At 30.9% G+C, this 26,199-nt stretch overlaps 1 protein-coding gene across 1 annotated transcript; it reads right to left on the bottom strand.

Annotated features, from left to right (window-relative positions):
• Window positions 1-16,623: 16,623 nt before the first annotated feature.
• LOC107014518 (phosphoglucomutase, chloroplastic) lies at window positions 16,624-26,199 on the bottom strand. Its single transcript, XM_015214448.2, has 22 exons — window positions 25,805-26,199; window positions 25,652-25,717; window positions 24,982-25,026; window positions 24,798-24,890; window positions 24,641-24,693; window positions 24,171-24,222; window positions 24,027-24,095; window positions 23,731-23,799; window positions 23,405-23,527; window positions 23,268-23,320; window positions 20,378-20,456; window positions 20,225-20,289; window positions 20,077-20,144; window positions 19,035-19,153; window positions 18,881-18,955; window positions 18,697-18,812; window positions 18,117-18,258; window positions 17,889-17,970; window positions 17,764-17,810; window positions 17,606-17,683; window positions 17,178-17,283; window positions 16,624-17,100 (listed from the first exon to the last, which is right to left on the bottom strand). The coding sequence occupies exons 1-22, from the start codon at window positions 26,024-26,026 to the stop codon at window positions 17,033-17,035; spliced, it is 1,890 nt and encodes a 629-aa protein (XP_015069934.1). The 5' UTR covers window positions 26,027-26,199; the 3' UTR covers window positions 16,624-17,032.

Below are 26,199 nucleotides of genomic sequence, written 5' to 3'. Positions count from 1 at the left end.
AAAGACTTTGAAATTTTATTTTCCAAATACTAAGTTTCAAAAAATGATCATAGAAATTTCAGTTGAATAAATCTTTATAACTCAATCGATTGAATATATAAACTTTCATTTTACTGATAAAAGATCAATTTTTTACTTTGTAATTTTCTCCTCATTTTTTTCCGTATTAATTTTTAGAAACTAAAATATATATCTAGACACAATTTTGAGTTATGAATATCACAACTTAAAACTTTAATTCAAAATTTATAATCAAACGAAATAAATGAGAGAAGTTCGTAACGGTTAAAATAGAGATAAAAAAATCCATATGTTGTTTGTCTTTTGTACTGTTGGACAGGAAAGCGTTTCCCAATGGTGTTTGGAGTTTCCTTTGGTTGGGTGATTGAGCCATCACCACCCAACCTTTCCATTGAACCATACTCTTCTCTTTCACTATATTTCTAATATCGTCGGTGCTGGTGTTATCTAACTATTTGATTTGAGACGATTATTTTTTTTATTTTAAAAATAAATTTCTATTTCTATACTTTTCACATAACAAAAGAAGAAGAATAACTTTTTTTTTGATATTTTATACTTAAAATTCCTTATATATTTCTCAAATAATTTTTCAAAGACCTAATTAGCATCCTTGTTTATCTTTCAAATAGTTTTTCAAAACTTCAGTCATAACTTGACAAAAGAAAAATGAATTGAGATTGAGAATTTAGTGGGGGTGCTAAGACTTCTTATCCTAATGAGCATTGATTGACAATATAGTGGGGGTGTTTTAGAGTTACTTTTTAAGTAGTATATCATAGTTATAAGTTGATCACACTCAATTCTTAATTTTTAACTTTTTAAATTATATTTTTTGGCCTAAAATAAGTGTTTAAAAATATTTTTTTTTTCCTAACAATCTTCAAAAATAAAAAAGATTTTAAAAGTAAAAAATTACTTAAAATAAACCAATCAAAATACTCTCTTATTAAAAATGATTATTAACAAATAGTAATGAATTAAATTACATTAATGTCTCTTTCTTTATTTAAGGAGATTCTATCATGTTATCAACTTCGGTGCTGAAAAGAGCAAAGAAAAAAAAGGTTGAAGACGGTTTTACGATAAGAAAGAACCGATCCTCTCATCTTGTGGCTACCAGAAACGAATCTAAGATTTGAAGATTTTAGGTGCATCAATATTACATTAGCTCAAATATGAGATTTAAGATAAACTTAAAATAAAAACAATGAAAAAATATTATAGCTGAATTCAAATCTAAGTCTCGCACGTAGATCTTCTAGCTTGTACCCGCAGCACGGTGCACTTACTAATTTTTGTTAGTTTTTTTCTCTCTCTCTATATGATTTTCTTCGAAGTTAATGAATGCATAAGTGGGGTACGGTGGGTCCGCCTTTGGATGGGCTTGCAATATCAATATTAATCATGTATCTAAGTTTGTGTAAGTTACTTATTACAATACGTAAAAATAATTTAACAAAATATTATATAAATTAAATTTCTTTCACGAACGGAACTAGAATTACACAACGTACCCTCATATACAAATTCATGATACATGTAAAGTGTTCCATTAGAATAGATTGTCTAGCAAAAATAAAATTTGTAACTTAAAAGATAAAATTAAAATTTGTATATATTTGTTCTTTTTATACTTCATTTATATAGCCTATACCACCAATAAATAATTTGGTAGACTTGTAATGACAAACTTTCTGTTTAAAAGATTCACATAAAGTGAAAGTCTATCACTATTCCCTTTCTGATTTATGTGATATATTTTTTAATTTAATCTCTTTTAAAAAGAAATTATCTTATTTTTCTATTATTAAAAATAATTTAATTTTAAAATTTCTTTTTATCATATATAATTACATAAATATTTAAAATTTATTTTAGATTATAAATTCTTAAAAACTCAACTTTTAAACTTTATACTAAGTCAAACCTTAAATAATACCACATAAATGAAATAGAGATAAAAATAAGCGTAGGTTCAAAACTCGTTCAGTTCCTTTTTGCAGCCCCAAATATGTTACTTAAAAATGCTAATACTTTCTTTTACTTTAATCTAAAAGAGAATTGATACATTTTTATATTATTTAAGAAATCAAAATTAAAAATTGTCTATTTTATTTTTAACATAATCTATTACTTATTTAAAACTATAAATATCAAAAAAAAAAAGAAATTTCATAAATTTCGTGTCAAGTCAAACTAACTCTGAAACGATGTAAATCTAAAAACGAAAGCAAGGACAGGGGAAGCCGTATCATGCCGACCTGTAAATAGACAGTTACTAATTTAAATTAAACAAAGACACCTTCTCTACGTTAATTTCAGTTGTAATCTCTTTAATATGAAACAAGTTACTTCATCAGTTCGGAATTATTTGTAATGATTTCTATTTTTAGAGTTAAACTATTAAAACTTTGACTAACATTTTAAGATATAATTTTTCATCATATTAATATGCAAAAAATTGTAATTTATAGTACTTTTCATGTAGCTTTAGAATATCTAAATTTTTTTTATATAAAATAACGAATTAATATGATCTAATTTATCATTGAAAATTGGTCAAATTAATTTTCGATAAGCGCAACATAACAAACAATTCCGAATGGAAGGAGTAAAAAATAAGAGCATTATAATACATCATGATGATCCATTGAATGAGACCTTGGGACGTCAAAAATTACTTTATTTTGAAATAGGTGAATTGTTTAGCTAAGATTGAAAGAAAAAATATGCTTATGAATAGTAACAAAGAAATTATTTTTCATAATTAATTAATTTTAAAAGTTTGATCAAACATATTAGCAGTCGTATTAAATGACACAGAAAATAATTGGACTTAAAAGAAAATAACAATAATTAGCAAAACAATATATTTGAACTCTAAAGTTTGAAGATATATATATTAAAAAAAAAAAAAAAGAGGAAATTTGAGTTTTACCAATGACTGTCAGCATCTCCCAAGTGTAAAATCCAATTTCAGCATGAAAGGTAAAAGGAAATAATGGAGAGCTTGAGGGTGAAATCTGGAGAATTATAAGCTATATATTATGCTCTTAATTATATAGTTATATTTGTATATAAACAGCTATTAATGTGCTTATGGTTGTCATTTTTTGGAGGAGAATTGCAGGGGATGTAACATGTCTATATTTATTTTTTTAATAAAACTTTGTCATTGTGCTTAATTAAGCTAATTTAATTTACTTTTAAATGTGCAATTTGTATTCGTTAAGAGTATCTAGCTAGAGAAATTAATGTTGTAAATCCAGGATTCCTTCTTTGTAGAATGCTATTTTCCAAAAATCAAATGTTGTTTTCCAATGCAAACATTATATAATATAGTTTAATGTTGTGATCGACAGGCTTGCACCATATATGAACAATCTATTAAGGTGTCCCTTGGGGAACATTAGCATAATACATGTATTGGACCCTAAATTTAGTTTTAGATTTTAAGTTTGACTTCTAACTTTAATAATGCACAAACAAACACTTTAACTATTTGACGCCATCAACTTTTAAAAAATAAAATATATCCTAAAACGTTACTGTGGAACACGTTTATACTAGTTTTGTAAAATTTTAAAAAAACATATTATCTTGATGAATGACTTTATATAATGGCTTAGTTTGGTTAAAACCTCTAAATATCATTTACAATAGTTTGGGGTATATCTATTTTTAATTCAAAGTAAAAGAAGTCACCAAGTCATTCTTATATGGCTCTATAAGTGGCTTATCGTGATGTCTATTATGATGAACATTAAAAATTGGCTTACTTCCCAAGGTTCTATCATCACAAATTATGTATAATGAATCTCAAAGACTAATCTAATATAGGTTACAACGAATAGTATTCATCATAATATTATTGATGTAACAGTCTAGTTAATCTGATAGTGATATTGTCTATCCTGAACCTAGAATCGCATAGTTTAAAAATGTGTCTCAAGTGTTTAACACCTACTTACTTTACTTGTACACTCAACATCTTTTCTGTGTTTTACCAATGTGAAACTTCTTATTTTAAGCTAACGTGTTATATTGATATAAGTCAATAGATTAATCTGGTCCATCCAGAGTCATATCGTCGATAAGTAGATCAACTTATATACGTTTCCATTTGTAAGTAAATAGCGTTATAACTTAATACATAAAATTTTTGTATAATCATCTTCTTATATTCAAATTATACAATTATACAATCATTTCTTCTTTGAATAGACTGGGCATTTCCAAACACACCCCACCCCACACACATTGTCATGTTGGGATTTGTATGATATTGACATTTTGAAAGTACTATAAAACAGAAGTACATGATGCATAAATACATCATAGTGGAACTTATCTATGAAAGCACAAACATACTTTAGACAAATTAAAGTCAGCTTGGCATTATATTATAGTGATTATTTTTTTTTTGCTTTATCAAAACAACTAAATGAAACAATGAGAAAACATAACCTACTTTAACATAGTCATGTCTAACTATATATATATATATACTGACTTCAATACTTAAACAGCAAATATAATTTTATAGGTAATGATGATAACGTTTGAGCAAATAAATCCTATCAAACAACTAATATTTGTTGTTCATGTCGATAGAACAAAAAATACTTAAAATTTAGAGACATTTATAAAGAATGTTAATTACCTCTAAAAATATATTTAGCAACAACTATAATTATCGTTAATTAATTTCTGTTATTTTGATATAGTATGTGTTATCCTAACCAATCATAAGCACAGGTTAAAGGGGTCCGTTCAAAATTAGCCAAAAACATTTATCAATTAGCCAACAGAGAGGTCTTATTAAGTTATTATTCGTCCAAAGACGGATATATTGTTTATAGCACATGCTTGATATATAAATTCACTAATTTTATTCCAAATTATGTATTATCTTTAAAGATTTATTTGATATATAAAATTAAAATAAAGATAGTATTTTTCTAGATGTAAACATTAGATAATTAAAACTGTTTGTTTTTCATCATCTGAATATGCATAGTTTATTTATTTGTAAATATAACAAATATATAGCTTAAAACAATTAAATATTAGAAAAAATATTTACAAATGAAACATTTATATATGTTTGCAATTGATATGAAGATGGTTTATAGTGATGGTGATGATGATGATGATAATGTTGGATATATTTGTTTTGAGACGACAAATTTCATAACTTGAATTTTATTATATCAAAATAAGAATCTTCTTCGGTCTTACAATCTTGTTTATTGCTTCAGCAACACTCTTTATTTGAGCACTCACTCTTGCTTGTTCTCTTACTTTCGTACTTGGTTTTGTTACTTTATTGCTTGTTTGGTTGCATACAACTCAAATGGACCATCTCTATTTATAGGGGGTGATGGAACAATCTAGCTAAGTATATTTTTCTACTCTATTCTAGAATATTCCTTCGACTACTTAATTCTAGAAATACCCTATCTAGAACATTTCTAGACTATTCTCTCTACAATACTCATTCTAGAGATCTTCCTTCAATTCTCTACAACTCAGAAATATTCTAGAGTTTTCTTGACTAGACTTAAGAACATAATTAAGTTGGTGATGAATTCTTAACACTCCCCCTCAACACCAACATAATTTTTCCTTTGCGTCTGTTGTGAGCGACTCTTGCTATGCAAGCATTATAACGTCCATGCCCTTTGAGAATCTCCTCCTATAGTTAAGAGACTATTTATGTCATTTTCTCTTGATTGTGATGGTAAACTAACATAAAGTAAATACAATATGTACTTTTAAAAAGCTTCTGTTTAAGAGTTATATTTGTAAATAAAGTAAATAAATATTTTTAAGACAATAAAGGGAGACTAGGAGAGGAAAATATTTACGAGTAATATTTCAACATAGTTAAGCACGAAATTTATAAATTAGAGAGTTATTCTTCCTTTTTATCTCCAATATTTGATGCCCCTGCTAACTACTAAGGCTCATCTAATATGTATTTTTATCGAGTAAAATTTATTAATATTTGAGATCTCATATCTAAGCTTTTATTCTTATAAATGTATATTTTATGAGAGTATTGCTAGAAGAAAGAATTAAATTGTAATAGTGAAATATTATTGTGGAAGCTATATTTTTCAAACAAAACATTAAAAGACATAAAGTAAAATGAGATGTATATTTTATTAAAATATAAGTCATGATATCATATAGTGACTTGACATAATGTTTATCTACTTGCATCTTATAGATGTTATTAAATTAAATAGTGACAAAGAATTAAGTTATATTTTTGACAAAAATACATACATATAGCTTCGAAGATGTAGAAAAGATATGTAGAGATGGATAAGTTTTTTTACTTCAAAGTAGATAGATATGTAGGGGTATCTACAAACTAGTAAAACCAACCACCTGAAATAGCAGGATATTGTTTAGAAATAACTAAAATAGATCAGTATGAATTGTGGCGTATTGATAAGAGTATTTCAACCTTAATCAGAGGTAGATTCGATTTTTAAGTATGAAAAGAATATTATTGGAAGCATCATCCCTGAATGAGTCTTGCAATGCACAATTCAAATTTAGTCAGGACTCCAATATGAACTCCGAACACTAATTGAAAATCCCAAAAGAAAAACTAAAATAGGTGCCATAGACATATGTAATAGATAATAATATTATATATGTTCCTTAGCTGCTTCTTTTTAAGTAATTAATTAATTAATATTCCTTTATCCACAATAGCATTCATCACTATACTTTAAATTTGATGTCATTGTATTGTTGGTACATATACTTGTTGTTGGCCAATTGCCATGTCCAATTGTCAAAATTGTACTAAGCTTCTCATGTTTGTTCCTTCTTTTCCAGGCAAAATTAAAGCTATCAATTAAGAATCTCAAAATATATCCCATTGAGGGGCCATTAACATACATTACATTACAACTTAAAAGGTATCTAGCAACTCATGTAAATGTTCTTTCACCGTTCAAGATTGGACATCTGAATTATACACAACGATAATAATAATATGATATGGGACTTTGATATTATCCAAACCAAAAATCGGTAAATTTGGTCCTGTTCGACATTAAAGTCGATGCAATATAGATAAAGTTTTGAGTTCACTTGAACACTACTAATAACTTTTAAGATATCATGTATATGTACAGGCTAAGTATTATAACAAATATTTATAAATAATATTAAAATTTTATCCCAGTAACTCAAATAACTAATGGGTTTAATTAGGGGTGGAGTTAGAAATTTAATTATGAATTTGACTGAATTTAATAGCTTTTGTTCAAATAATATATTAGTGTTAAAAATTCATCAAATGTATAGAAATAATAAGTTTAAAATTAGTAATACTTGAAGTAGCTATTTTAAAATTTAAATCCCACAAAATTAAAATTTGAGCTCGACTAAAATTCTAGACTCAAAAACTTTATCAAATTAATTAATGTAAGATAACCACATGCAGTACATTCTCAATTAATTGAAGAAACTTAACAAAGTTTAGACCAAAGTGGACTCCAAATCACACACAAATGACTAGAGATCCTTAAACTAATACTACTACTAGATTTGCATAGTTAGTATTTAGAGACTTATGTAACATCTATCACATTTATCTTCTAGCCATTGATTGTATGGAAGACTTCTTCACCTATAAATAGTGGTGTTTCTTTCTATGTGAAGGCAAATAAAAAAAATGTTAGTGTGAAAAATATTTTAGCGGGTAGTAGTGAAAGAGAGTTGAGACAAAGAAAATATTCTTAGTTTTCAACTATATTCAATATATATGTTAATGGAAGGTGTTCTTTTGTGAGCTTTGGACTCCTCAACTAATTTGAAGTTGCTTGAGTTGTACACGTTGTTGCGCTATTGTATCCTAGAGGGGATAAGTCAAGAGTATTACTACTGAATCGGTGTAGATTGTGCCGCAATGAGCTTGAATCTCCTTAAAGAGAGCGAGATATCTGTGTCTCAATCCAAATATTTATTTATTCATTTTTGTTCAGTTTATTTTAACTATAATCACTACATCAAAAATGAGTTTTAGCGGCAATTAATTAGCAATTGCCGTTAAATATGTATTTTTAGCAGCAATTAACATTCTTTGTATATGTCCCTAAAGTCTTTAGCAACATTGAATCTAATGACACTTAATTAATGTCGATAAAAACTGTAATACTCTTTATTAATTTTTCTATTTATTGCTGTTAAAAGTTATTTTTATTATAGTGATCAATTTATTATAATTATGATATATTACACCACATAAATAAATAAAAAATGATAATGTTAAATATACGATCTGAGATTACAATCATAAATAATTAAGCATACAATCATTCAAATAATTAAACCAATCAATCATGCAACTCTAATTAACAAGCAAAAAGCAAAGATGATGGCTATGCCCCTCTACTTAAAGTAAAAGAAGTTCAACACGTGCATTGTTTCCTCAATTTAACATATCATATATCGTCAGTACATTTTTATTTTTTTGTTGGACGTAGACAAATCACTAAACAATTTATAGTGATAAATAATTAGATGCTTTTTTTTTCTTCTTTTAAGTTGATCAAAAATGCATTTAGTATAATGCAAAAGGATCAAATCAAATAATTCAGAAGAATTTAAAGAGTATCATTAGTAGATCAGCACAAATCTTTAAATCTTTTGGTCGTTTATCGTCCATTAAAGCACGTCAACTTTAATCAAACATAGATTAGCCACTCACAAAGCCATCCATCGAATGTTAATTTTGGAATAAAATAAAGATTATATAGGCAAAAAAAAAAATTACAATTCTTATTTTAACCAAATCTTTTCAAGTAGTTTGACCAATTCTAGGGCGAAGCTAATATATGAATTATGGGTTTGATAATTCAGTAATTTTGCACAAAATTTATTTTTGTCTCAAAAAATTAATTGTATATGTATATGTAAATTATTAATTAGAATCTAGTAATCCAATTAAACTAGCAATTACTATTAAGAGAGCCAAAAGAGTGTTTCCAGCCTATTCTCTGTTTAATAATAGTTATATATACTTAATAATATTTATCTATTTTATGAAATTGATTATATTTAATTCTTAAGTTCCCTTAATCAAGTCACTGTCTATGAGTCGCCGGCTCATTCTTCAACAGGCACGCGGTCAGAGCCCTGGCTCCTCCCACTGCTTGGGAGCTTACGGTTTCATGTTCTATTTCACTCCCCGATGGGTTTTTTATTCATATCATTAATTAGAGTTATTTCTCTATCACATTTCACTAAACATTATATTTAAGGAAAAAAAGGACAAATATAACCTCAAACTATAGTAAATGATATGCAGATACACTCCGTCATATTTTTAGGATATTAATGTCTTTGCCGTCCAAAAACTAGAGCATATATACCCTTTATACTGACGGACATACACGTGTCATAATCTTATCCACTGAGAACCATTTATTCAATTTTGGATCGACGGGTAAGATTGTGTTACGTGTTCCTATTTAGTCTTCAGTCAAAGTGAAGGGCATATATGCTCTAGGTTTTGGATGGCAGGTGCACCAATGTGCCAAAAGTATGACGGAGGATATCTGCTTACCATTTACAATAGTTTGGGATAGATTTGTTTTTTTTATATAAAAAAATACTCTTCTATCTATAATTTCTTAAGAAGTGTACAAAACCAATAATTGACAAGTATAGTTGGACGAGAGAGTAATTTACAATTTTTTCACATGCTTTTTAATTTAGTTTTAGTTTTTCTGAATTGATAATTTTTGTGACTAATAGTTTTTCTTATGTAATTATAGATATCTAATTTGTTTTTATTATTTTTTTAATTGAACATTCTTATGATTAATACTAATTTTTTAAAAATGATTCCATATCCGAATTCATACCAAAATAATATCAAAAAACATATATGAAGTAATATTTTTTTTTAGAATTTAATATCAAAAATATTAGGTGTTTGTATTTCCACTAGATATTTAACAAACACACTTCAATTTATTTTTTTATGCTCATGGTGTCTAGGTCAGCTTTCGCACATCTTGATTAATTCCACGAGATACGTGTCACCTCCAACCAGCAATAGGTACCAGGTAACTCTGTCCACCAAGGTTAGGACAAATTAAAAGAATCACCTAGTGATTTTTATCTCCAGTGAATATTGAACGTGAGACTTCAGGATTCTTAACCATTTCATCAACCACTAGGTCACACCCTTGGATGCCACACTTCAAAGTTGTCTAGACCAATTATCTGAATACAATCACCAAAAAGCATGTGACAACTTAATTAACCCATAAAATCAATTAATATCGAACTGAGTTGGCGATAGTTCAAGTAAAAAATACAAACACATAATAGTGCAGATAAAACACTCATAAAAAAATGATATTTCAAGTATGTTTTTCATATATAAAAAACTGTTCTTTAATTGATATGGGCAAATTAAAATATATCTAGTTCCATTATCATGCATGATTCTGAAAAAAGAGCAACATACAAAACTTAGGTAAAGGAAGGGGAGGTACAAAGTTCCATCAAAGGAGGCAAGTAACATGATGGTGGAATGGTCACAATGTCATCAAGACAAAATGGTGGGGCAAATTAATTTAATTAGTTTTCTACTAGAACAAAATCCCATGAAATTGACAGACTCTGCAAGGTTGGATCTTAAATGTTACAACTATGCCTCTCATATATATATACAACTTCAAACTCATCAACTTATTATATTATGTATATTTCCAGACAAATACAATTTCCTCTCTTTACACTAAAAGATTGCTTGCTTTTTTATCTACCTTTGTATGTTCCACATTATAATTCATTGGTGGGTCTAATGAGGGATGTTGATTTTATTAAAATGGGGAGCAAAGACAATCTTATCTTATTTTATAGACTTGGATTTTTTTTTTGGGATTACTAGGGTTGAGTTGGCTACATGGGCAATGGTTCCAAAAGTTTGTCCTCTTTAATTTATACAAGGGATTCAAAAAATATGATTAGATATTTGACTAAATGAACTAATAAAATTTCGGATAGTAAAAAGGACTTATTTCAAGATCAGATAATTCACCTTTTTGTCCTCTTGTAAAGCTAGTGCGAACAGATCAAATACAAGGGAAACATCCCATATTACTAGCTAGAATGTCATCTAAAGATTAAATTTGTAGCGTAAAATAAATGTTGAACCCATTAGCTATGACAAACACTAGAATATATTTCCTTTAATATGAAGGGAGATTCAACTGTTGTTATATATAATATAAAATAAAAAAGAATTTATCTTATTTGCACAAAATATACTTTTCGTCGAGGATGAGTATATTAAATACTTTGAGAATTACTAAAAATATTAAGTGGAACTTTCAAAATGACTATAGTTTAGGCTTAATTAGAGATTTATAGCTATAGTTTATGGAGAGAGAGACTATGTATATACATTAACTCACAATTGTATAATTGTATAGGATCATACAAATATAGCCTATGATCAATAATTGTACATACAATATATCATTATTATAAATCATTTGTATTGAGTGTATTAATGAACACAATTTGTATCAACAAATATAATTGTACCAATGTTATATCAAGTTTAAGTGTATTAACAAAATACAATTTGTATCAACAAAAATAATTGTGTATTTGTATAATTTGTTGTCGTGTGCGTTTATAATGTTTTGCTACCATTTGTTACCTTGGAAAAGTTACCATTTGCACCATTGAATTATATTATTTTTAATTTGAATCATAGACAAACAGGGATCTGTGTCATTGAAAATATCTCATTTGTATTTTGCACCACTAAAAAGTATATATACAATTGACAGTTAGCATTTGCATTTTTGTATTTGTATTGCTGAGAGAAGAGAAGCGAGCAAGAGAAGACGGAGAGATGTGAAAGATGAGTGAGAGTGCACGAAAAGAAAAATTGCTATAAAATCCTAACTATAACTACTAAATATGATTCTGGTAAACTATAATTATGTGTAGTAAATACAATCACATATTTACCTTACTACATAAATTTTTCAAAATTTTCCAATTTATAAATCCAATTGAACTTTCCTAATGCCTTACACCATATTTTAGAAATAACAATAATATATTCAATTAACTTCACAAGTAAAATTTTTTTAAAAAAAATATTATAATGTGTATATATATATATCTTACTCCTACCTTAATATTATTAAATTTCAATAGACCCTCAACTAAAAAATACTCCCTCCGTCTATGGCACAATTTCCTTTTTGATCAGTCCCAAAAAGAATGTCACATTTCCTTATATAGTAAGTATTCAAAGGTATAATTTCTCTTTTACCCTTATTGGTCCCACTTAATTTTCTAATATATTTATGAAGAGAAAGAAAAGTGAGTTACTTTTTTTAAGGGCAATTTGATAAACATTTCAAAAACTTCATTATTTCTTAAACTCTATATCGAGTCAAATATTATCACATAAAATGAGACGAAGAGAGTAATTATATTTATACAATTTTAATTAAGTGAAATTCTTGAACATTTTTAGAGATATCAAAGATGCTCAACATTATTATAGGTGTTTTGAAATATATCAAAGCTATCAAAGTAACGTAGAGGGACCACGAATAACCTTTTTTCTATCATTATATTCATAAATCACCGATAACCATCACTAATTAATCATCTTTAATATCACTATTTTTAAAAACAAACAGTAAAGATTAAGAAAGGACTGCTTTAAAGGTATAAACATTAATAACAAAAAACAAGCGGTTACACCCCCCAATGAGTTTAATTATAAAAGCACACTTATTATCTCTATCATTAATTATAATTATATTAATTTTTAAAAATATGTTTTGCACGTATCCCTATATCTATTCTAATTTATATGCAAGGACGGCTTTGTATGTAAAATGTGGGGCATGTGAAATCTCTATGTAATATTTTATGTATACATTTTCTCAAATTAACATAATAATATTTGTTTGCATTCATACTATAAAATGGCTAAATTGTGTTAAATATTGAGTTATTTATCTACAAGACTAGGGATGTTTATGTGTTTGAAGTTTTTAGGGGTATAATTCATCGGTTTTTATTTTCATATGAATGTCATGTGATAAGGTCAAAATGACATAACAATTCCATGTGGCATTTAAAGAAATGAAAAATGAGTTGGATATGTCCTATACACCAACCAATTGCCCTAAGGGCATATCTGGGCGAAAAGTTGGACGACGAAGGCATGAGTGAGCCAAACTTTAAAGAAAAGGTATATCTACACCTTTTTGAATAGTTTTGGGACATATTTAACCCTTTTGCCTTTATTTTATAATTTTAAAAGTCAATAGTATTTTATTATTTTGATTTTGACTTTGTTAAAAAATTAGAGAAATAACCAAACAAAATTGATAAATTATATGCATATCTTTTTATAATTATGTGTATATAGTTTTTTATGAAATTTTAGATATCTTATATATGTTCTCATCAAAATTATTTATAATTTAATGATGTTTAAGTAAATAGAAAAAGACTTAAAAGTCCCTAAAGTTGATTAATCATCCCAGGTATACTCGAAGAAGACATCCAATCAATAATCACTACCATCAACCATCCCAATAAGTATTGTCGTTCTTACCACGAATACCATCATCAATCACCACACATCATTACCATCAATTGTTAACTATTAATATCAACCAACTTCAGCATAACAATCATAATCAATTGTCATCATCACACGAGTTAAGGGTGTACATGGATCGAATTGATTTAAATTTTTTAAAATATCAAATCAAATTATTTGTGTCGAACCTTTTAATATATAAAACGAACTAATAAAAGTGATTGCTCGAATAGTGAGCACCCCTCACTTTCAACCCGAAGGCTGTGAATTCGAATCACCTAAGAAAGCGAAAGCGAAAGCTCAAAATATGAGATGCAATTAGGGACAAATATAGGTGGGTGGCAAGTTTGTTTAGTTGTGAGATGGCATCAAATTGCATACAGTCCTTTCCATTCAAAAACACACTTAAAGCTTTATGACAATGAACTAGCTTTTATTGTTTATATATATATAATATAAAGATGACATTATTTTATGCTTGTTAACAACCTTTGATTATTTTTGAGATGTCACAGTACTCTCCATTAATAAAATATAATCCATAAGTAAAGCATATATATTTTCCTCAATTGGTTAAAATATTCCATCATCTAAATGCTGGCTCCTTACTACAAGAGGAGATATCCGAGGAGACACAATATCTCATGAACTAACTAGTTCATGTGTTTTAGTGTATGCTGTGCCATGATTTCACTTAGACATGTTGGATTAGAAATAGTTTTGTCTTTAGAGAGTTAATAAAAGACAAATAATGTTGAAACATTTGTAAGAGGGGGTGGTTATAGCTCTTTCTTGTCCAAGTTGTACACTGATGTTTGATGATGGTAGGGACCTTAACATTGCAAGAGAATATGATAGTGGAACTACAATATACACAAGAAAAAAACAGTTGAATTGACCCTCTTCCATTACAAGTGCTGCTGGATTTATCCAAAGAGAGTAGCAACCAGCATGACCTAGTCAATAGCCATGTTCTTTTAGGAGGAAGTTGGAGGCGTTAGGCTGAGATGGGACATCGCGGAGCTGATGGGACAATGTCTCTAAGAACCAATTTCACTATTAGAGACAAATCTAGGATTTGAATACGATCATCATGACACCACCAGCGATAGACGCATGTACACTAATTGAAGTGGTATCACATGACACTGCTTTTTCAGAAAACTATATTAAACATACATAGTCAAGAATCGATCAACTTTCTTAAACAAATCCATTCAGTGTCTCCAACTAAATTTTGTGTTTAAGGGTGTCTAACTAAATATATGATCGTTTTTCAACGTATGTATACATAATTTTTTTCAAAGTTAACGGCCCTTTCCATCCATGTAGGTCTGCTTCTGCCTCTAACCAATTGATTATAATACTGGTACATCATTAGTATATGCAAGTTAAATCTAAGAAAATAAAAATGAAATAAGAAAAAGGCTAAATCCTAGACTTGAAGCAATAAGGGAACTGGAAAATATGTTCTATTCATAACTCCTATATTTATGCACTCAAACGGGACTAATATATGCTTCAGATAATTTCACTCTTCTGAAGCATATTTAACTCAAATTTTACGACTCCAATCATGTATGTTAGAGTGGAAAGGGTTGTATTCACATTGTATAGACTGAAAGGGCATGTTTGATAGAATGCTTCGGAGGTGAGTTATACAGGTATTAAATTCTTCATAAATAATAGAGATTCAAGTAATATCACGGTTGGTAGCTAATATATGCATCATGTATAACTCTTACCAGCTACCAAACTATCCACTTTTTAAGGTGGAGGGCAAATCCAATAACCCACTTTGCTGAACCTTGTATGTCATTGATACAACCAAATTAAGCTCAACATTCTCTAAGGTAAAGGCATATAATCAAATTCATCACACTTGCAAGTTGACCAAATGAGCCCACTAGCCAAACACACATTTTAAGCTGTAAATATTCCAGGATTAAATTCCCCATGTTACAACATGACTAGCTAAAGCACCTTTTTTTCCTTTTTGGATAACTTTCCAACCTTCACTGACAAGTTTACAGTGATCTATTGAAGGTAAATCCAGTCACAAGATTCCTCATCAACCCAGAATATGAACAATGACATCCACATTTTTTCCATATTGCATCCTTTTCTGAAACTAGCCGGAGCTAAGACTAGCTCTGGAATCTTGTACGCTATACGGAGCCAAGATTTCAATCAAGAAAACCTCTCTTCGACTCCATGTTTGCTTACTAGTTTTGATCCTCCCTTGGATCAACTTTTTCATGTTTGGTCGGTCCTTTTCCAGAAAGCTGGTACCTTGAAGAAGTAATTCATCAAGCTGTTTGGAGGACAAGTTTGACTACTTATCCCCAGACAAGCTGAACTAGCTCCGTAGTACAACATATAATTATTACATCATAGGAAACTCCATCGAGCACCTCATTTCATCATGACCGATCCTTGTTCTATTTACAATATATACAGTATAGTCCATGCAACAAGTGAGGTCTAGAGAGCGTAGAGTGTACGTACACAGACTTTATTACCTCTACCTGAGGTTTCCCAGAAGACCCTCGGCTCAAAGAAAGCATTTAGGTTAGCGAGGATAGGGTAAGCTACAATAGTAAGATAGATTCAACCTTAACATTAATGTGGTGTTGCATGGCTACCTTAAGCAAAGGTCCCATGCCTCCATGGATTTCAGGAAATGCTGGCATAACAGTATGTTATTCATGATGTTTATAAGCTGAGACATTCTATCAAATTAACTATCACAAAAGCAAAATTGATTAAATAAGCCCTCCCTATATAATTTTTCTTAAGAGAAAAGGAAGCCATTGTTTATGGGAAGTGCTTATAGATATAGGATGATTAACCTTTTGAAGCATGGTCTTCAAAAAATGCACAATAACGCCAAGGAACAGATTTTAGTATATAAACTATGAAGATGAAGATCAGAGAAACAGATGCACAAAAATCTCACAGGAACCATCTGAAATAAGACTAATCAATATAGAAGGAACTCGAGTGATCCCACAAAGATGCCATCACCAACAGCCAGTACGAGGCATGGGAACTGTCATATATTCTGGAATAAAATGTCTAGAGCATGTATCTCATTTATTACAAATTTAACAAAATTTCTAGGAAGAAACAAAAATTCTAGGTGGTGCAGCTTTCGATTGATTAAATACTCCAATCATACGTTCTAAAATCATCAGATAATTATACATAATTTATATGATTTTAGTTCTGGTCCTCAGAAAACTGTAGCTACATGCAAGCCAAATGAGGATGAACCATGCATCACGTAAAATTCAGAAAGAAAGGAAGTGCCCAACCTACTGCAACTGTCACAAGAGGGCTTCTGCTATGCAATTGTAGTTGCAGATATCTATACCCTTATGTGATGACAGTAGGCTTTTCTCTTCCGGTGAAGTCCTTTAGCTTTGATATAGAAAGCGCGAGATCTGCAAAAGATATCTAGATAAATTTTCAAGGAAAATGGGAATATTTCACAGTTGACCTCATAGATGAACAATCTAACCTATCAACGGTTTCAACGCAATTTGAGCATCCATGTCGTGTTTGGAAACATCCGGCTCAAACTGTTCGATATATATTCTGACTGTTGCTCCAGCAGAGCCAGTACCCTGCAAAATTGAGATCTCCAGTTGATTCCACGTGATAACTACAGCGTGCAGTTTCCAGATAAAATAAAAGAGAATGGCCACAAGAACCCGCATATCATAATAAGATATTAGTCCCTCTGTCAACTGGAAAGTCTCATTTACCCCTTTAACATACTTTTAAAGATGAAAATTTGATAGAACACTAGTAAGAAATCATACAGATTTTTCCACGTAGTAGTTTGAAATAAATGGATTATGGCGTTACGATTTAGTTCCAGTTATTTAGACTTCAGATTATACTACTCCTGTTCTCAGAGATTTAACATAAGGAGTCGTAGCATACCGATAGTCGAAAGATGATCCGTGATCCATCACTAAAAACAAAGCGAACCCCCTGTTTGGATGCAACACTTCCATCGACCTGAGAAACACGCAACAATTAATTAAAAATTTCAGGAAGATGGTTAGACATTCTCATTCCTGAAAAATCTCAGAACTTACAGGATCAGTATAGGCGAAGTCATCAGCAAAATCTAGGCTATAACTTCCTGCAGGAGAACCTTCAGTACTTAAAGAACTTAAATGATGTGAATCTTGACAGCTTTAACTTGAAAATGAGAACCTACCATACTTATCACCAGCCTTGCTTTTAGAAATCAAATCCCGAAGATGCTCGATCATGTTATTTGCTCCTTCTGATTCACATTCCTGGTCAGAAATTACGACAAAGTGTTGCAGTTATTTATCTGGCCAATCAGTAATCCACAAATCATTGCAGAAGTCAGAAACTGAAATAACTGCAATAAGGTGTTCCATAGACACAAAAAAGTGGTCACATAACAAAATGTGCTTACCTCATAGTCATATCTCGAAAAGAAGTTCCTTCCATAGGTGGCCCAATGCTCCTTCACAACATCAGCAACAGAAACCAATATCTCCCCTGATCTTTTGTCCTTGTTCCGATATGCAAGTATTGAAAGCCAAGCTAAAACAGCCCTGTCAGTTACAAGTTCAAAAATTAGGACCACAAAGAGTTGATAGCTGTTATACTATGCTAAAGTTTACAATGTAGCAAAGAAGAGACTGAGAAGAGCAACAATTCATTTTGGTAATGCAAATTAAGAGAAGAATCTCTTAAGACGAATAAACTCTCATATTGCAAGGACACACAGCAATATCCACTGGCATCATTTTAAATGAAATGGAAGAGTAAAGAAACAGCACTTTCACAGGATGAGGGTTGAGAAAACAGGTACAATCAACAATATCATCACTATATTACAAACAACGTAGGAGATAAATGTTCTCATTCTTATTTGCCTTTTGCCAAAGCATCAATATGAAGCAAGGAAATGAACCTATTCGAAGCAATGTTTAAACCAATTTGGCAGTCGCAAACTACTTAAAGAATCACCGGTGAACATGTTAACATACCATATACCATCTTTTTCACGGATGTGGTCAGAACCAGTCCCAAAACTTTCTTCGCCACAGATAGACAATTTTCCAGCATCCATTAGATTACCAAAGAATTTCCAACCAGTTGGCACCTGAGGGGCATAACTTGAGAAGTATAGTTGAACATCAAAAATTAAAGAAACAGTAAATAAGTTCTAACCTCAAAAAAGGGGAGGTTTAGCTTTTGGGCAACGCGATCTAGAGAACCGCTAGTGGGCATTGATCGAGCCAAACCCTACGAGATAAACGTGTCAAATTTGAGATGTGTAAAGACCAAAGGCCAGAGTTGCATAAAAGGCTTAAGTGCTTCATACCTTAGGCCCGGACTGGAAATATGGAATAGCATCTTGGGCATTGGCAGCAATAATTGCAACAGAATCAGATGGAGTAACAAAAAAGCTTCTTCCAAGAATCATGTTTCTATCACCATCTCCTGTGTAAGTGTACAAGTGAAAATCAGACTTCGGTTCCAACTTCAATATGGCAGAACAACGTTGTGTTCTGTTGTTTTAGCATCATATGGAGGATGAGAAGATGGCACAGTATAACCACCAACTTGGCGTAGACATGATAAGACTTTCTTACTATTTAAGATGCGAAAAATAGAAAGCAGTTAATGTAGAACTCTTAACTTACAGCTAGGAAATAGATAATTAGGGCACAACTATTTAAGTAAGCTGACATGAAGCTCAAGATAATGCATCATTATGTTCTTTCCCATCCCTCAATATCCTCCATCTTATTTCTTGTCAACATGAACAGTAATTAATCAAATTATGCCATATTTGGTTCCATGCCTGCTTTACTAGCTAATAAGATATAGTTGAAATATCAAAGAAAATGTCTTAAGGAGATAAATAAGAAAAACTGGAATAGTTGGTCTTCTAAAAACGCTTCTAAATCATTTCTAAACAACAATACGAGGAAATCTCCAGAGGCATTATCATGTTTATTCTCATGTGTAATAGAATTAGAAATTAGAACTCCTAATTTGTTTTGATCAGAACATTTTCATTTTCATTCTCCATATAGAGCCATGCGCAGACTAGTGAAAGAAAGAAGCAATCATTGTAACCAAGCTCTCAGCAATGGTATAAGCATGCAATTGAAAGAATATGACCACTCAATGTTGTTGAGGCTAACTTCTAATTTCCCTCCTTTGTTCCTGGTCTCTTTTCATTTCAGAGATTTTGAGGTGGAGTGGGGTGGGAAGAACGGATGGCCTCTAACTTTGATTCTCTTTTCTAATTATTTTCCTTTCATTTAAGATTCAAGAATTTAACTTCAGCCAAGCATATTAATATGTTTTCTGAGACAATCAGGTGAAGTGTTGCGGCAGAAGGTTTTTGAGCATACCATCACTTGCAGCACCAAAGTCTGGTCCATTCTCTCCATACAGGATATTCACCAAATCCTCAGCATACCTTGACCAAAATAACTAAAGTATCTTAGTTCTTTTCAAGAATTTAAAGCACAACTACTTCAATAGATGCTCGTTACTTACGTAAGGTTAGGGTCTGGATGACCATGTCCGAAATCTTCCAGTGGCACTCCGTTTGCAATAGAATCCTACATGACATACATAGATGATAAAGCTATAATCAAGAACAAGCAAGATAGTTCAATACCTAAAGAAAAAACTCCAAAGCATATATACCAGGCTAGCTCCTAGTTTGTCAACAAAAATGGGCTTTGCATAAGCCCCTGTAACTGCATGCATGGCATCAAATACAAACCTGTCAGCAGCATCAGACATTAACGATGCATAAGCATGAGCAAAGATATCCAGCGGATGGGGGAGGATAGGAAGAAGGACAGCCTAATCCCATTTTACTAAGCATTGAGATTAAGCAAGATATCTAGAAGTTATTGTGCTTGCACAAAATGCAATACCTAAAGAATCACATTTAACTAGTACAGTCAGTTAAACAGTGATCTCTTTGTAGTCAGTCAACGTGGATTTCCTTCCTTTATTTTGTTGGTGTGTGGGTGTTTGGGGGGGGGGGGGGCATCATATAGAGATAATAATAATTCGACTTCATTTGCTTTAACAAACTGCTTACACAACTAAAATTAATTACCTCCCGCCCAAGAAAGTAGTTGGAGACACAAGTCGAGACCCCAGATTTGCTAGTGTCTTATCGGTACAGTTCTACTCATGGATGGGAACTATTTTTTTGAAAAAATTGAGAAGATAAGGAAGTTGAGAGGATAACTTAGACCTCAAATAAATTGGAAAGAAAACGAGTTTCACCAAATGTACCGGATTACCAGAAGAAGGATGGAAGAGTAGGGTATACACTTCTATCTTTATATTATGTTTCCTCGGTTAAATCGCCTTTGAAAGACTTTAGGGGTGTCTGGTTTAAGGACAGGTTGTGCAGGGTAGCAGTAAGAGGATTAATAATTCATGGTTGGTAATCAGGAGATTATTTCTTGTTGAATGTTTGGTTCGTTGTATCCATACTAGTGAATCCTCCTTACTCTGATCAATGTGGGTATAATCCAGTTGAAGAAGCAATTAACAAAAGCCGTCAACTTCCCAATCGTTCAAATTCCTTCTTAAATTCATCTGTCATCCTGTGTTGGAGTAAAAATCAATCACATCTCCATCTTTGTTATTGCAACAGCTGGAAAAAAATAGAGGAAATCTTTGTTTCAAGCACTCATCAACCGTCCATAAGTCAATCCAAAATTTAATTTTTGCTCATCCCCCACCTCCAATTTGGCGAATTGTTGAAACTCGACCCATAATTTACAAACCTATCCGTATTCCCCTCTAGTGTATGAAATATTTAAAGGGGCATTCCAGCCTTGTCTGCTACCATAGATTGCTTCAATTATTTTGATCCAAACCACCCTTTCTTTCCTGCTAAATCTCCAAAGCCACTTAAACAACATGCTTTTATTGTGCAATCTCAAGTTTCTAATTCCCGATCCACCCGCTTCCTTAGCACTAGTGACCACTTGCCATCTAACTAAGTGGAACTTTTTGTTGCTACTATTTCCTTCCCATAAGAACATATTCCTCATTGAGCCAGAGATACTTAAGTTATGCCCATACATGCTCTTAGATAAAAATGCTTGTGTATTTTTTATTTTGGTTGTATTTTACTAAATGTATATGATGTAGTAACCCCTTTAGAACTCTTCATATTTCTCGAGTTCTAGTGAGATGCTCTCTCTTCAGAAACTTGAGTTCCAGTATTATACATCACCTACTTTGAATTTATTAAAGGAACCAAGCTTATCAAGGGGATGCTAATGAAGCCTTTGCTTTTTAGGGCCCCCAAATAAAATTTTTGAGGCCTCACTTTTTTTTAATCAATGGTGAATTTTATGAATTTTTTTTTCATTTAAATAATATAAAATTTAGATAAAAATAAAAAAAAACAGAAAAATTTCTTTATATTAGATAATATTTTAGAATTTTGAATTATACGACTCACATCCTTGTATTGATAAATAAAATTTTATACAACATCATCCAACATATCCCCTCAGAGTCCGCTCCAAGACACCTACTCTTTTAATATTCCACTATAAAGGTCTACCGTAGTCCCTCTACTTCCTTCTCTCCATTAATGATGTGTTATCTTATTTACTTGTATGGAATTTATGGAACTTTTCATTATATTAACATAGACAATATTTTATTACCATATCATTAGTCTTGAGCATCAAACTCATTATCTATTACACTTGCATGGATAACCTACTTTCAGGGATCATTTGATTTTTTATTGTATTTCCTTAACCACTTAGATAACAACTAATCATAAAGAAATCCACTCATTTTATTCTAAATCCACCGAGATTCGTTTTATAAATTGATTTATTTTACTTAATCAATAAAAATTCTTTCTATCCTTGTTTACTTTGAGAAAAGATCTTTTCTAACATTGTCTAGAATTTAATCTTTTTTCATTTTATTGGAGGATAAAAATAGACAACTTACATAGATTTGTCTTCTATCCAATATAGTATTGATGAGTGCAATTCGTCAATCAATCCTTTGAAAGATAAACATTGTCGTTTCCAATTTGATAACTTCTCAAATTGATCATACTGTCCTTACTTAAAAATTGTGTTCTTATGTTAATACCTAAAATACATTGCTAAATATGTAGTAAGTAATGGGAAAAATCAAACTTTGAAGACGAAATCAAATGAAAATAATAAAACTACAATTTATTTCAGGTAATTGGAGATTTTATTGTTAAAAGAGTTCTATTTTAATAAAAAAATTATCTTACAAACATTAGAGTCGATATATATGTGACCAAAAATAGTTACGTTATAGTTCCATATTACCTTAGGAATATAATTATGCTAACCGAAACTAAATTCAGTAATTATAATCTTGTAAAAGAAATTAGATATCTGAATAAAAGTGACTAGTACCAACAACAGTCATCCATTTGGAAAACAGTATAATAGAAATCATTATGAAACTAGGGATGAATAAAATCCCAAAAATAATACAGGGGAAATATATTTTAGCAAATTAAAAAAAAAAAGAACAAAAACAGGGTAAAACAGCACACCTGAAATCTGGTCGTGAAACAAGACTTCTAATAAGTGAAAAATCAAATACATTCTGCACGTTATCAGCAAAGTTATACATATGTATCATGGAGTTCATTTTAAAAAAAAAGAAATTTAAACTTTTTAGGTTACTCACTTCCATTAGTTCCAAATAATCAGCCACAGGGTCAACCACCTCCACACTAAAATTTCCATATTTTGTAACTCCAAGTTGAGAAAGATCAACATCAGGAATGTCAGCAATTTTTATTTCAGAAATCTGCATAGCCCTTATGAAACAAGGAATTCAGATGTTGAATCATTTACCAATGAACTATAACAAATTTCATACAGCTACCTATATTGTGTATGTCTATGCATATATACCACTAAAGAACCTTGCGTTATAATAATAGCAACAGTAAGTCTTTTAATGCGGAATAAGAATAGCATATTATTTAGCATAAGGTGATGGAATCGTACAGAAAGGGTGTTTCCATAGATCTTGTCCGTGATAGACTCGGGAGCTGGTTGGCCACTGCTATAATTGAACTGGAAAAAAGAAAATGATAATTAGAAATATTAGGTTCTTGGAATATTCAATTTAGAGAGGTCGCATATCAGAATTCAGAAAGAGTAAATCTAAGAAATTCAATGTAGAACTGGCTTTTTGTAAAATAATAAAACAAAGTTTAACTGTCTATTTCAGCAGTCAATGGGACAGGTAAGAACAAGCAGTTCAAGATATCTGAAACATGTTTTCTAACTAGATATTTTACCTTGATACCCCAATCATACTCAGGACCACCAGGGTTATGGCTTGCACTCATGATAAAGCCACCATTTGCCTGCGGATTCAACTTTAAGTGTCATTCAAAAATAGCAAAGAAAAAGCAAATAAAAAAAGAAAGCAGAATTGTCACCTCTCTTTTCCGTATCACAGCAGATACAGCTGGAGTGGACAGTATACCATCCCTGCCAAACACAGATTCTTCATTTATATATATCAACTACTTTATTCTCATTTTTTGATTAGAGCACAAAAATATGCATAGAACTATGCAAGAATAAGGGGAACTCCAAAAAAAGAAACGAAACAATTCTTCCTATATGCTAACACTTGAATAAAAAGTGGAAGGATATGGACTCTCTGAAAAGATAGCATTATAGAATATTATCATAAGGATTAATTGCAAGAAGATATGGCTCATGGAGACAGTTATTTATTACCACATGTGAGTACAATGAGCTAAGCATTTCAAAACTAACATTCAGAAACACGTGGAAACATATAGCAATAAGTTGAGAAAAGAATTATTTCAAGCAACAATATCGCTAAGATGTGAAATTTGAAGAATTCATTCGTGCTAAAAGTGTAACTTGGGACACTCACCTGCCAACCAATATTTTACCAACACCGTTACCAGCAGCAATTTTAATGATTATCTGCATTGTAGCTTAAGATGCATTAGAGATCAGAAAACCTTGCATAGTCTTCAGGAATGAGGATACACATGAAACACGAAACGATATACAAACTTGACCACTACCTGTGCAGCTTCTCGATTGAAATATCGACCATCACCTCCTAAGACCAAGAGTCCATTCTTATAATCCTCTAACGGCAAAGAATTAAACAATGCCTGTATTGAAACAACAAAAAACAATTGCACAAAATTGATTACACTAGGAATTCAATATCACCACAAGCTCAAAGAATGAGAGGAACCATACCTGTATCCAATTGGCAAGGTAATTGTCCTGCATAAACACTTTAACCTATAGACAAAAAGAAGCACAAGTCATCCAAATGAACAGTAAGCAATAAAAAATTAAACAAACCAACAACAATACCAGTGTATTTGCACAAGAAGGTAAAATATACGCAGCCTTACCCCTACCTTAAGTAGTAGAGAGGTTTTCCTATTATTATGGCACACCTTCACCTAGGCGGAGTTCACTCTGTTAGGATGGTTATTACGTATTATTTCATAATGTATCGTATTGTGTTGTATTGTATGGTACAATATTATTTTAATAAATACAATATTTGAATAGATTGTATCATTCTCCATTATTGCAATATGTCATATATCAACAATTTGAATGATTAGCCTCCAAGAAAAGTAAGACACGAGATGTTGCTACTATGAAAAAATAGGGTAAAGGATAATACATTAAAATGTGATATATGAGAAGAAAATATTAAAAGTAACAAGGAAATCACACCAAATCAGTCCTTACACAAAATGGAACTTTTTGTTGCTAACAATGAAAATGAATATACAACAAAATCTATCGAACAATCAATATAAACGTCATATTTGAATTAACAATACAGTACAACCGGTAACAATCATCCAAACAAAGTGTAAAATTTTAATAAAGCCAAAAGAAAACGCACCTTTTTGCGTAGACCACTGGTACCGGTCTTTTGACCTTCAATAGGCTTGGTAGGAACTGATTTAATCTGGCATTCAATTAAATCAAATTCACCATTAAATCACAATAAAAGTATATACACATTATATAGTAATATTTGAGTGTAATTACATACCTGAGATTGGGCAACGGATGTAGAAGGAGATGATGGAGAAACAGAGGATGCACTGACAACGAAAGGAACAGTTGAAATTGTTCGAAAACAATATTTAAAGGAAGACAATTTGGGGAAATTGAGAAATGACAAGGATCTATGGTGATGAAGAGATGAACTGATCCCAGAACACAACGATGGAATTGAAACTCGTGTGGATGCTAATGCACTCTCCATAGCCATTACTGAAAACAGAAGAAGAAGAAGGAAGAGGAAGAAGAACTATTGTATAGTGAGCTCAGTTTAAAAATTAAAAATAAAGTATTCAGTATAGATCGGAGTGAAAGAGGAAAATAGGGGATATTTTTAAAAATCTAATGAGATTCAGCAGAATTGCATAGCCGCCACATGCTTTA

Source organism: Solanum pennellii, chromosome 3 (genome assembly GCF_001406875.1).
Source record: "Solanum pennellii chromosome 3, SPENNV200".
Taxonomy (NCBI): Eukaryota; Viridiplantae; Streptophyta; class Magnoliopsida; order Solanales; family Solanaceae; genus Solanum; species Solanum pennellii.
The sequence above is the reverse complement of the archived record's forward strand: the minus strand, read 5'-3'. Positions and strand labels throughout refer to the sequence as shown.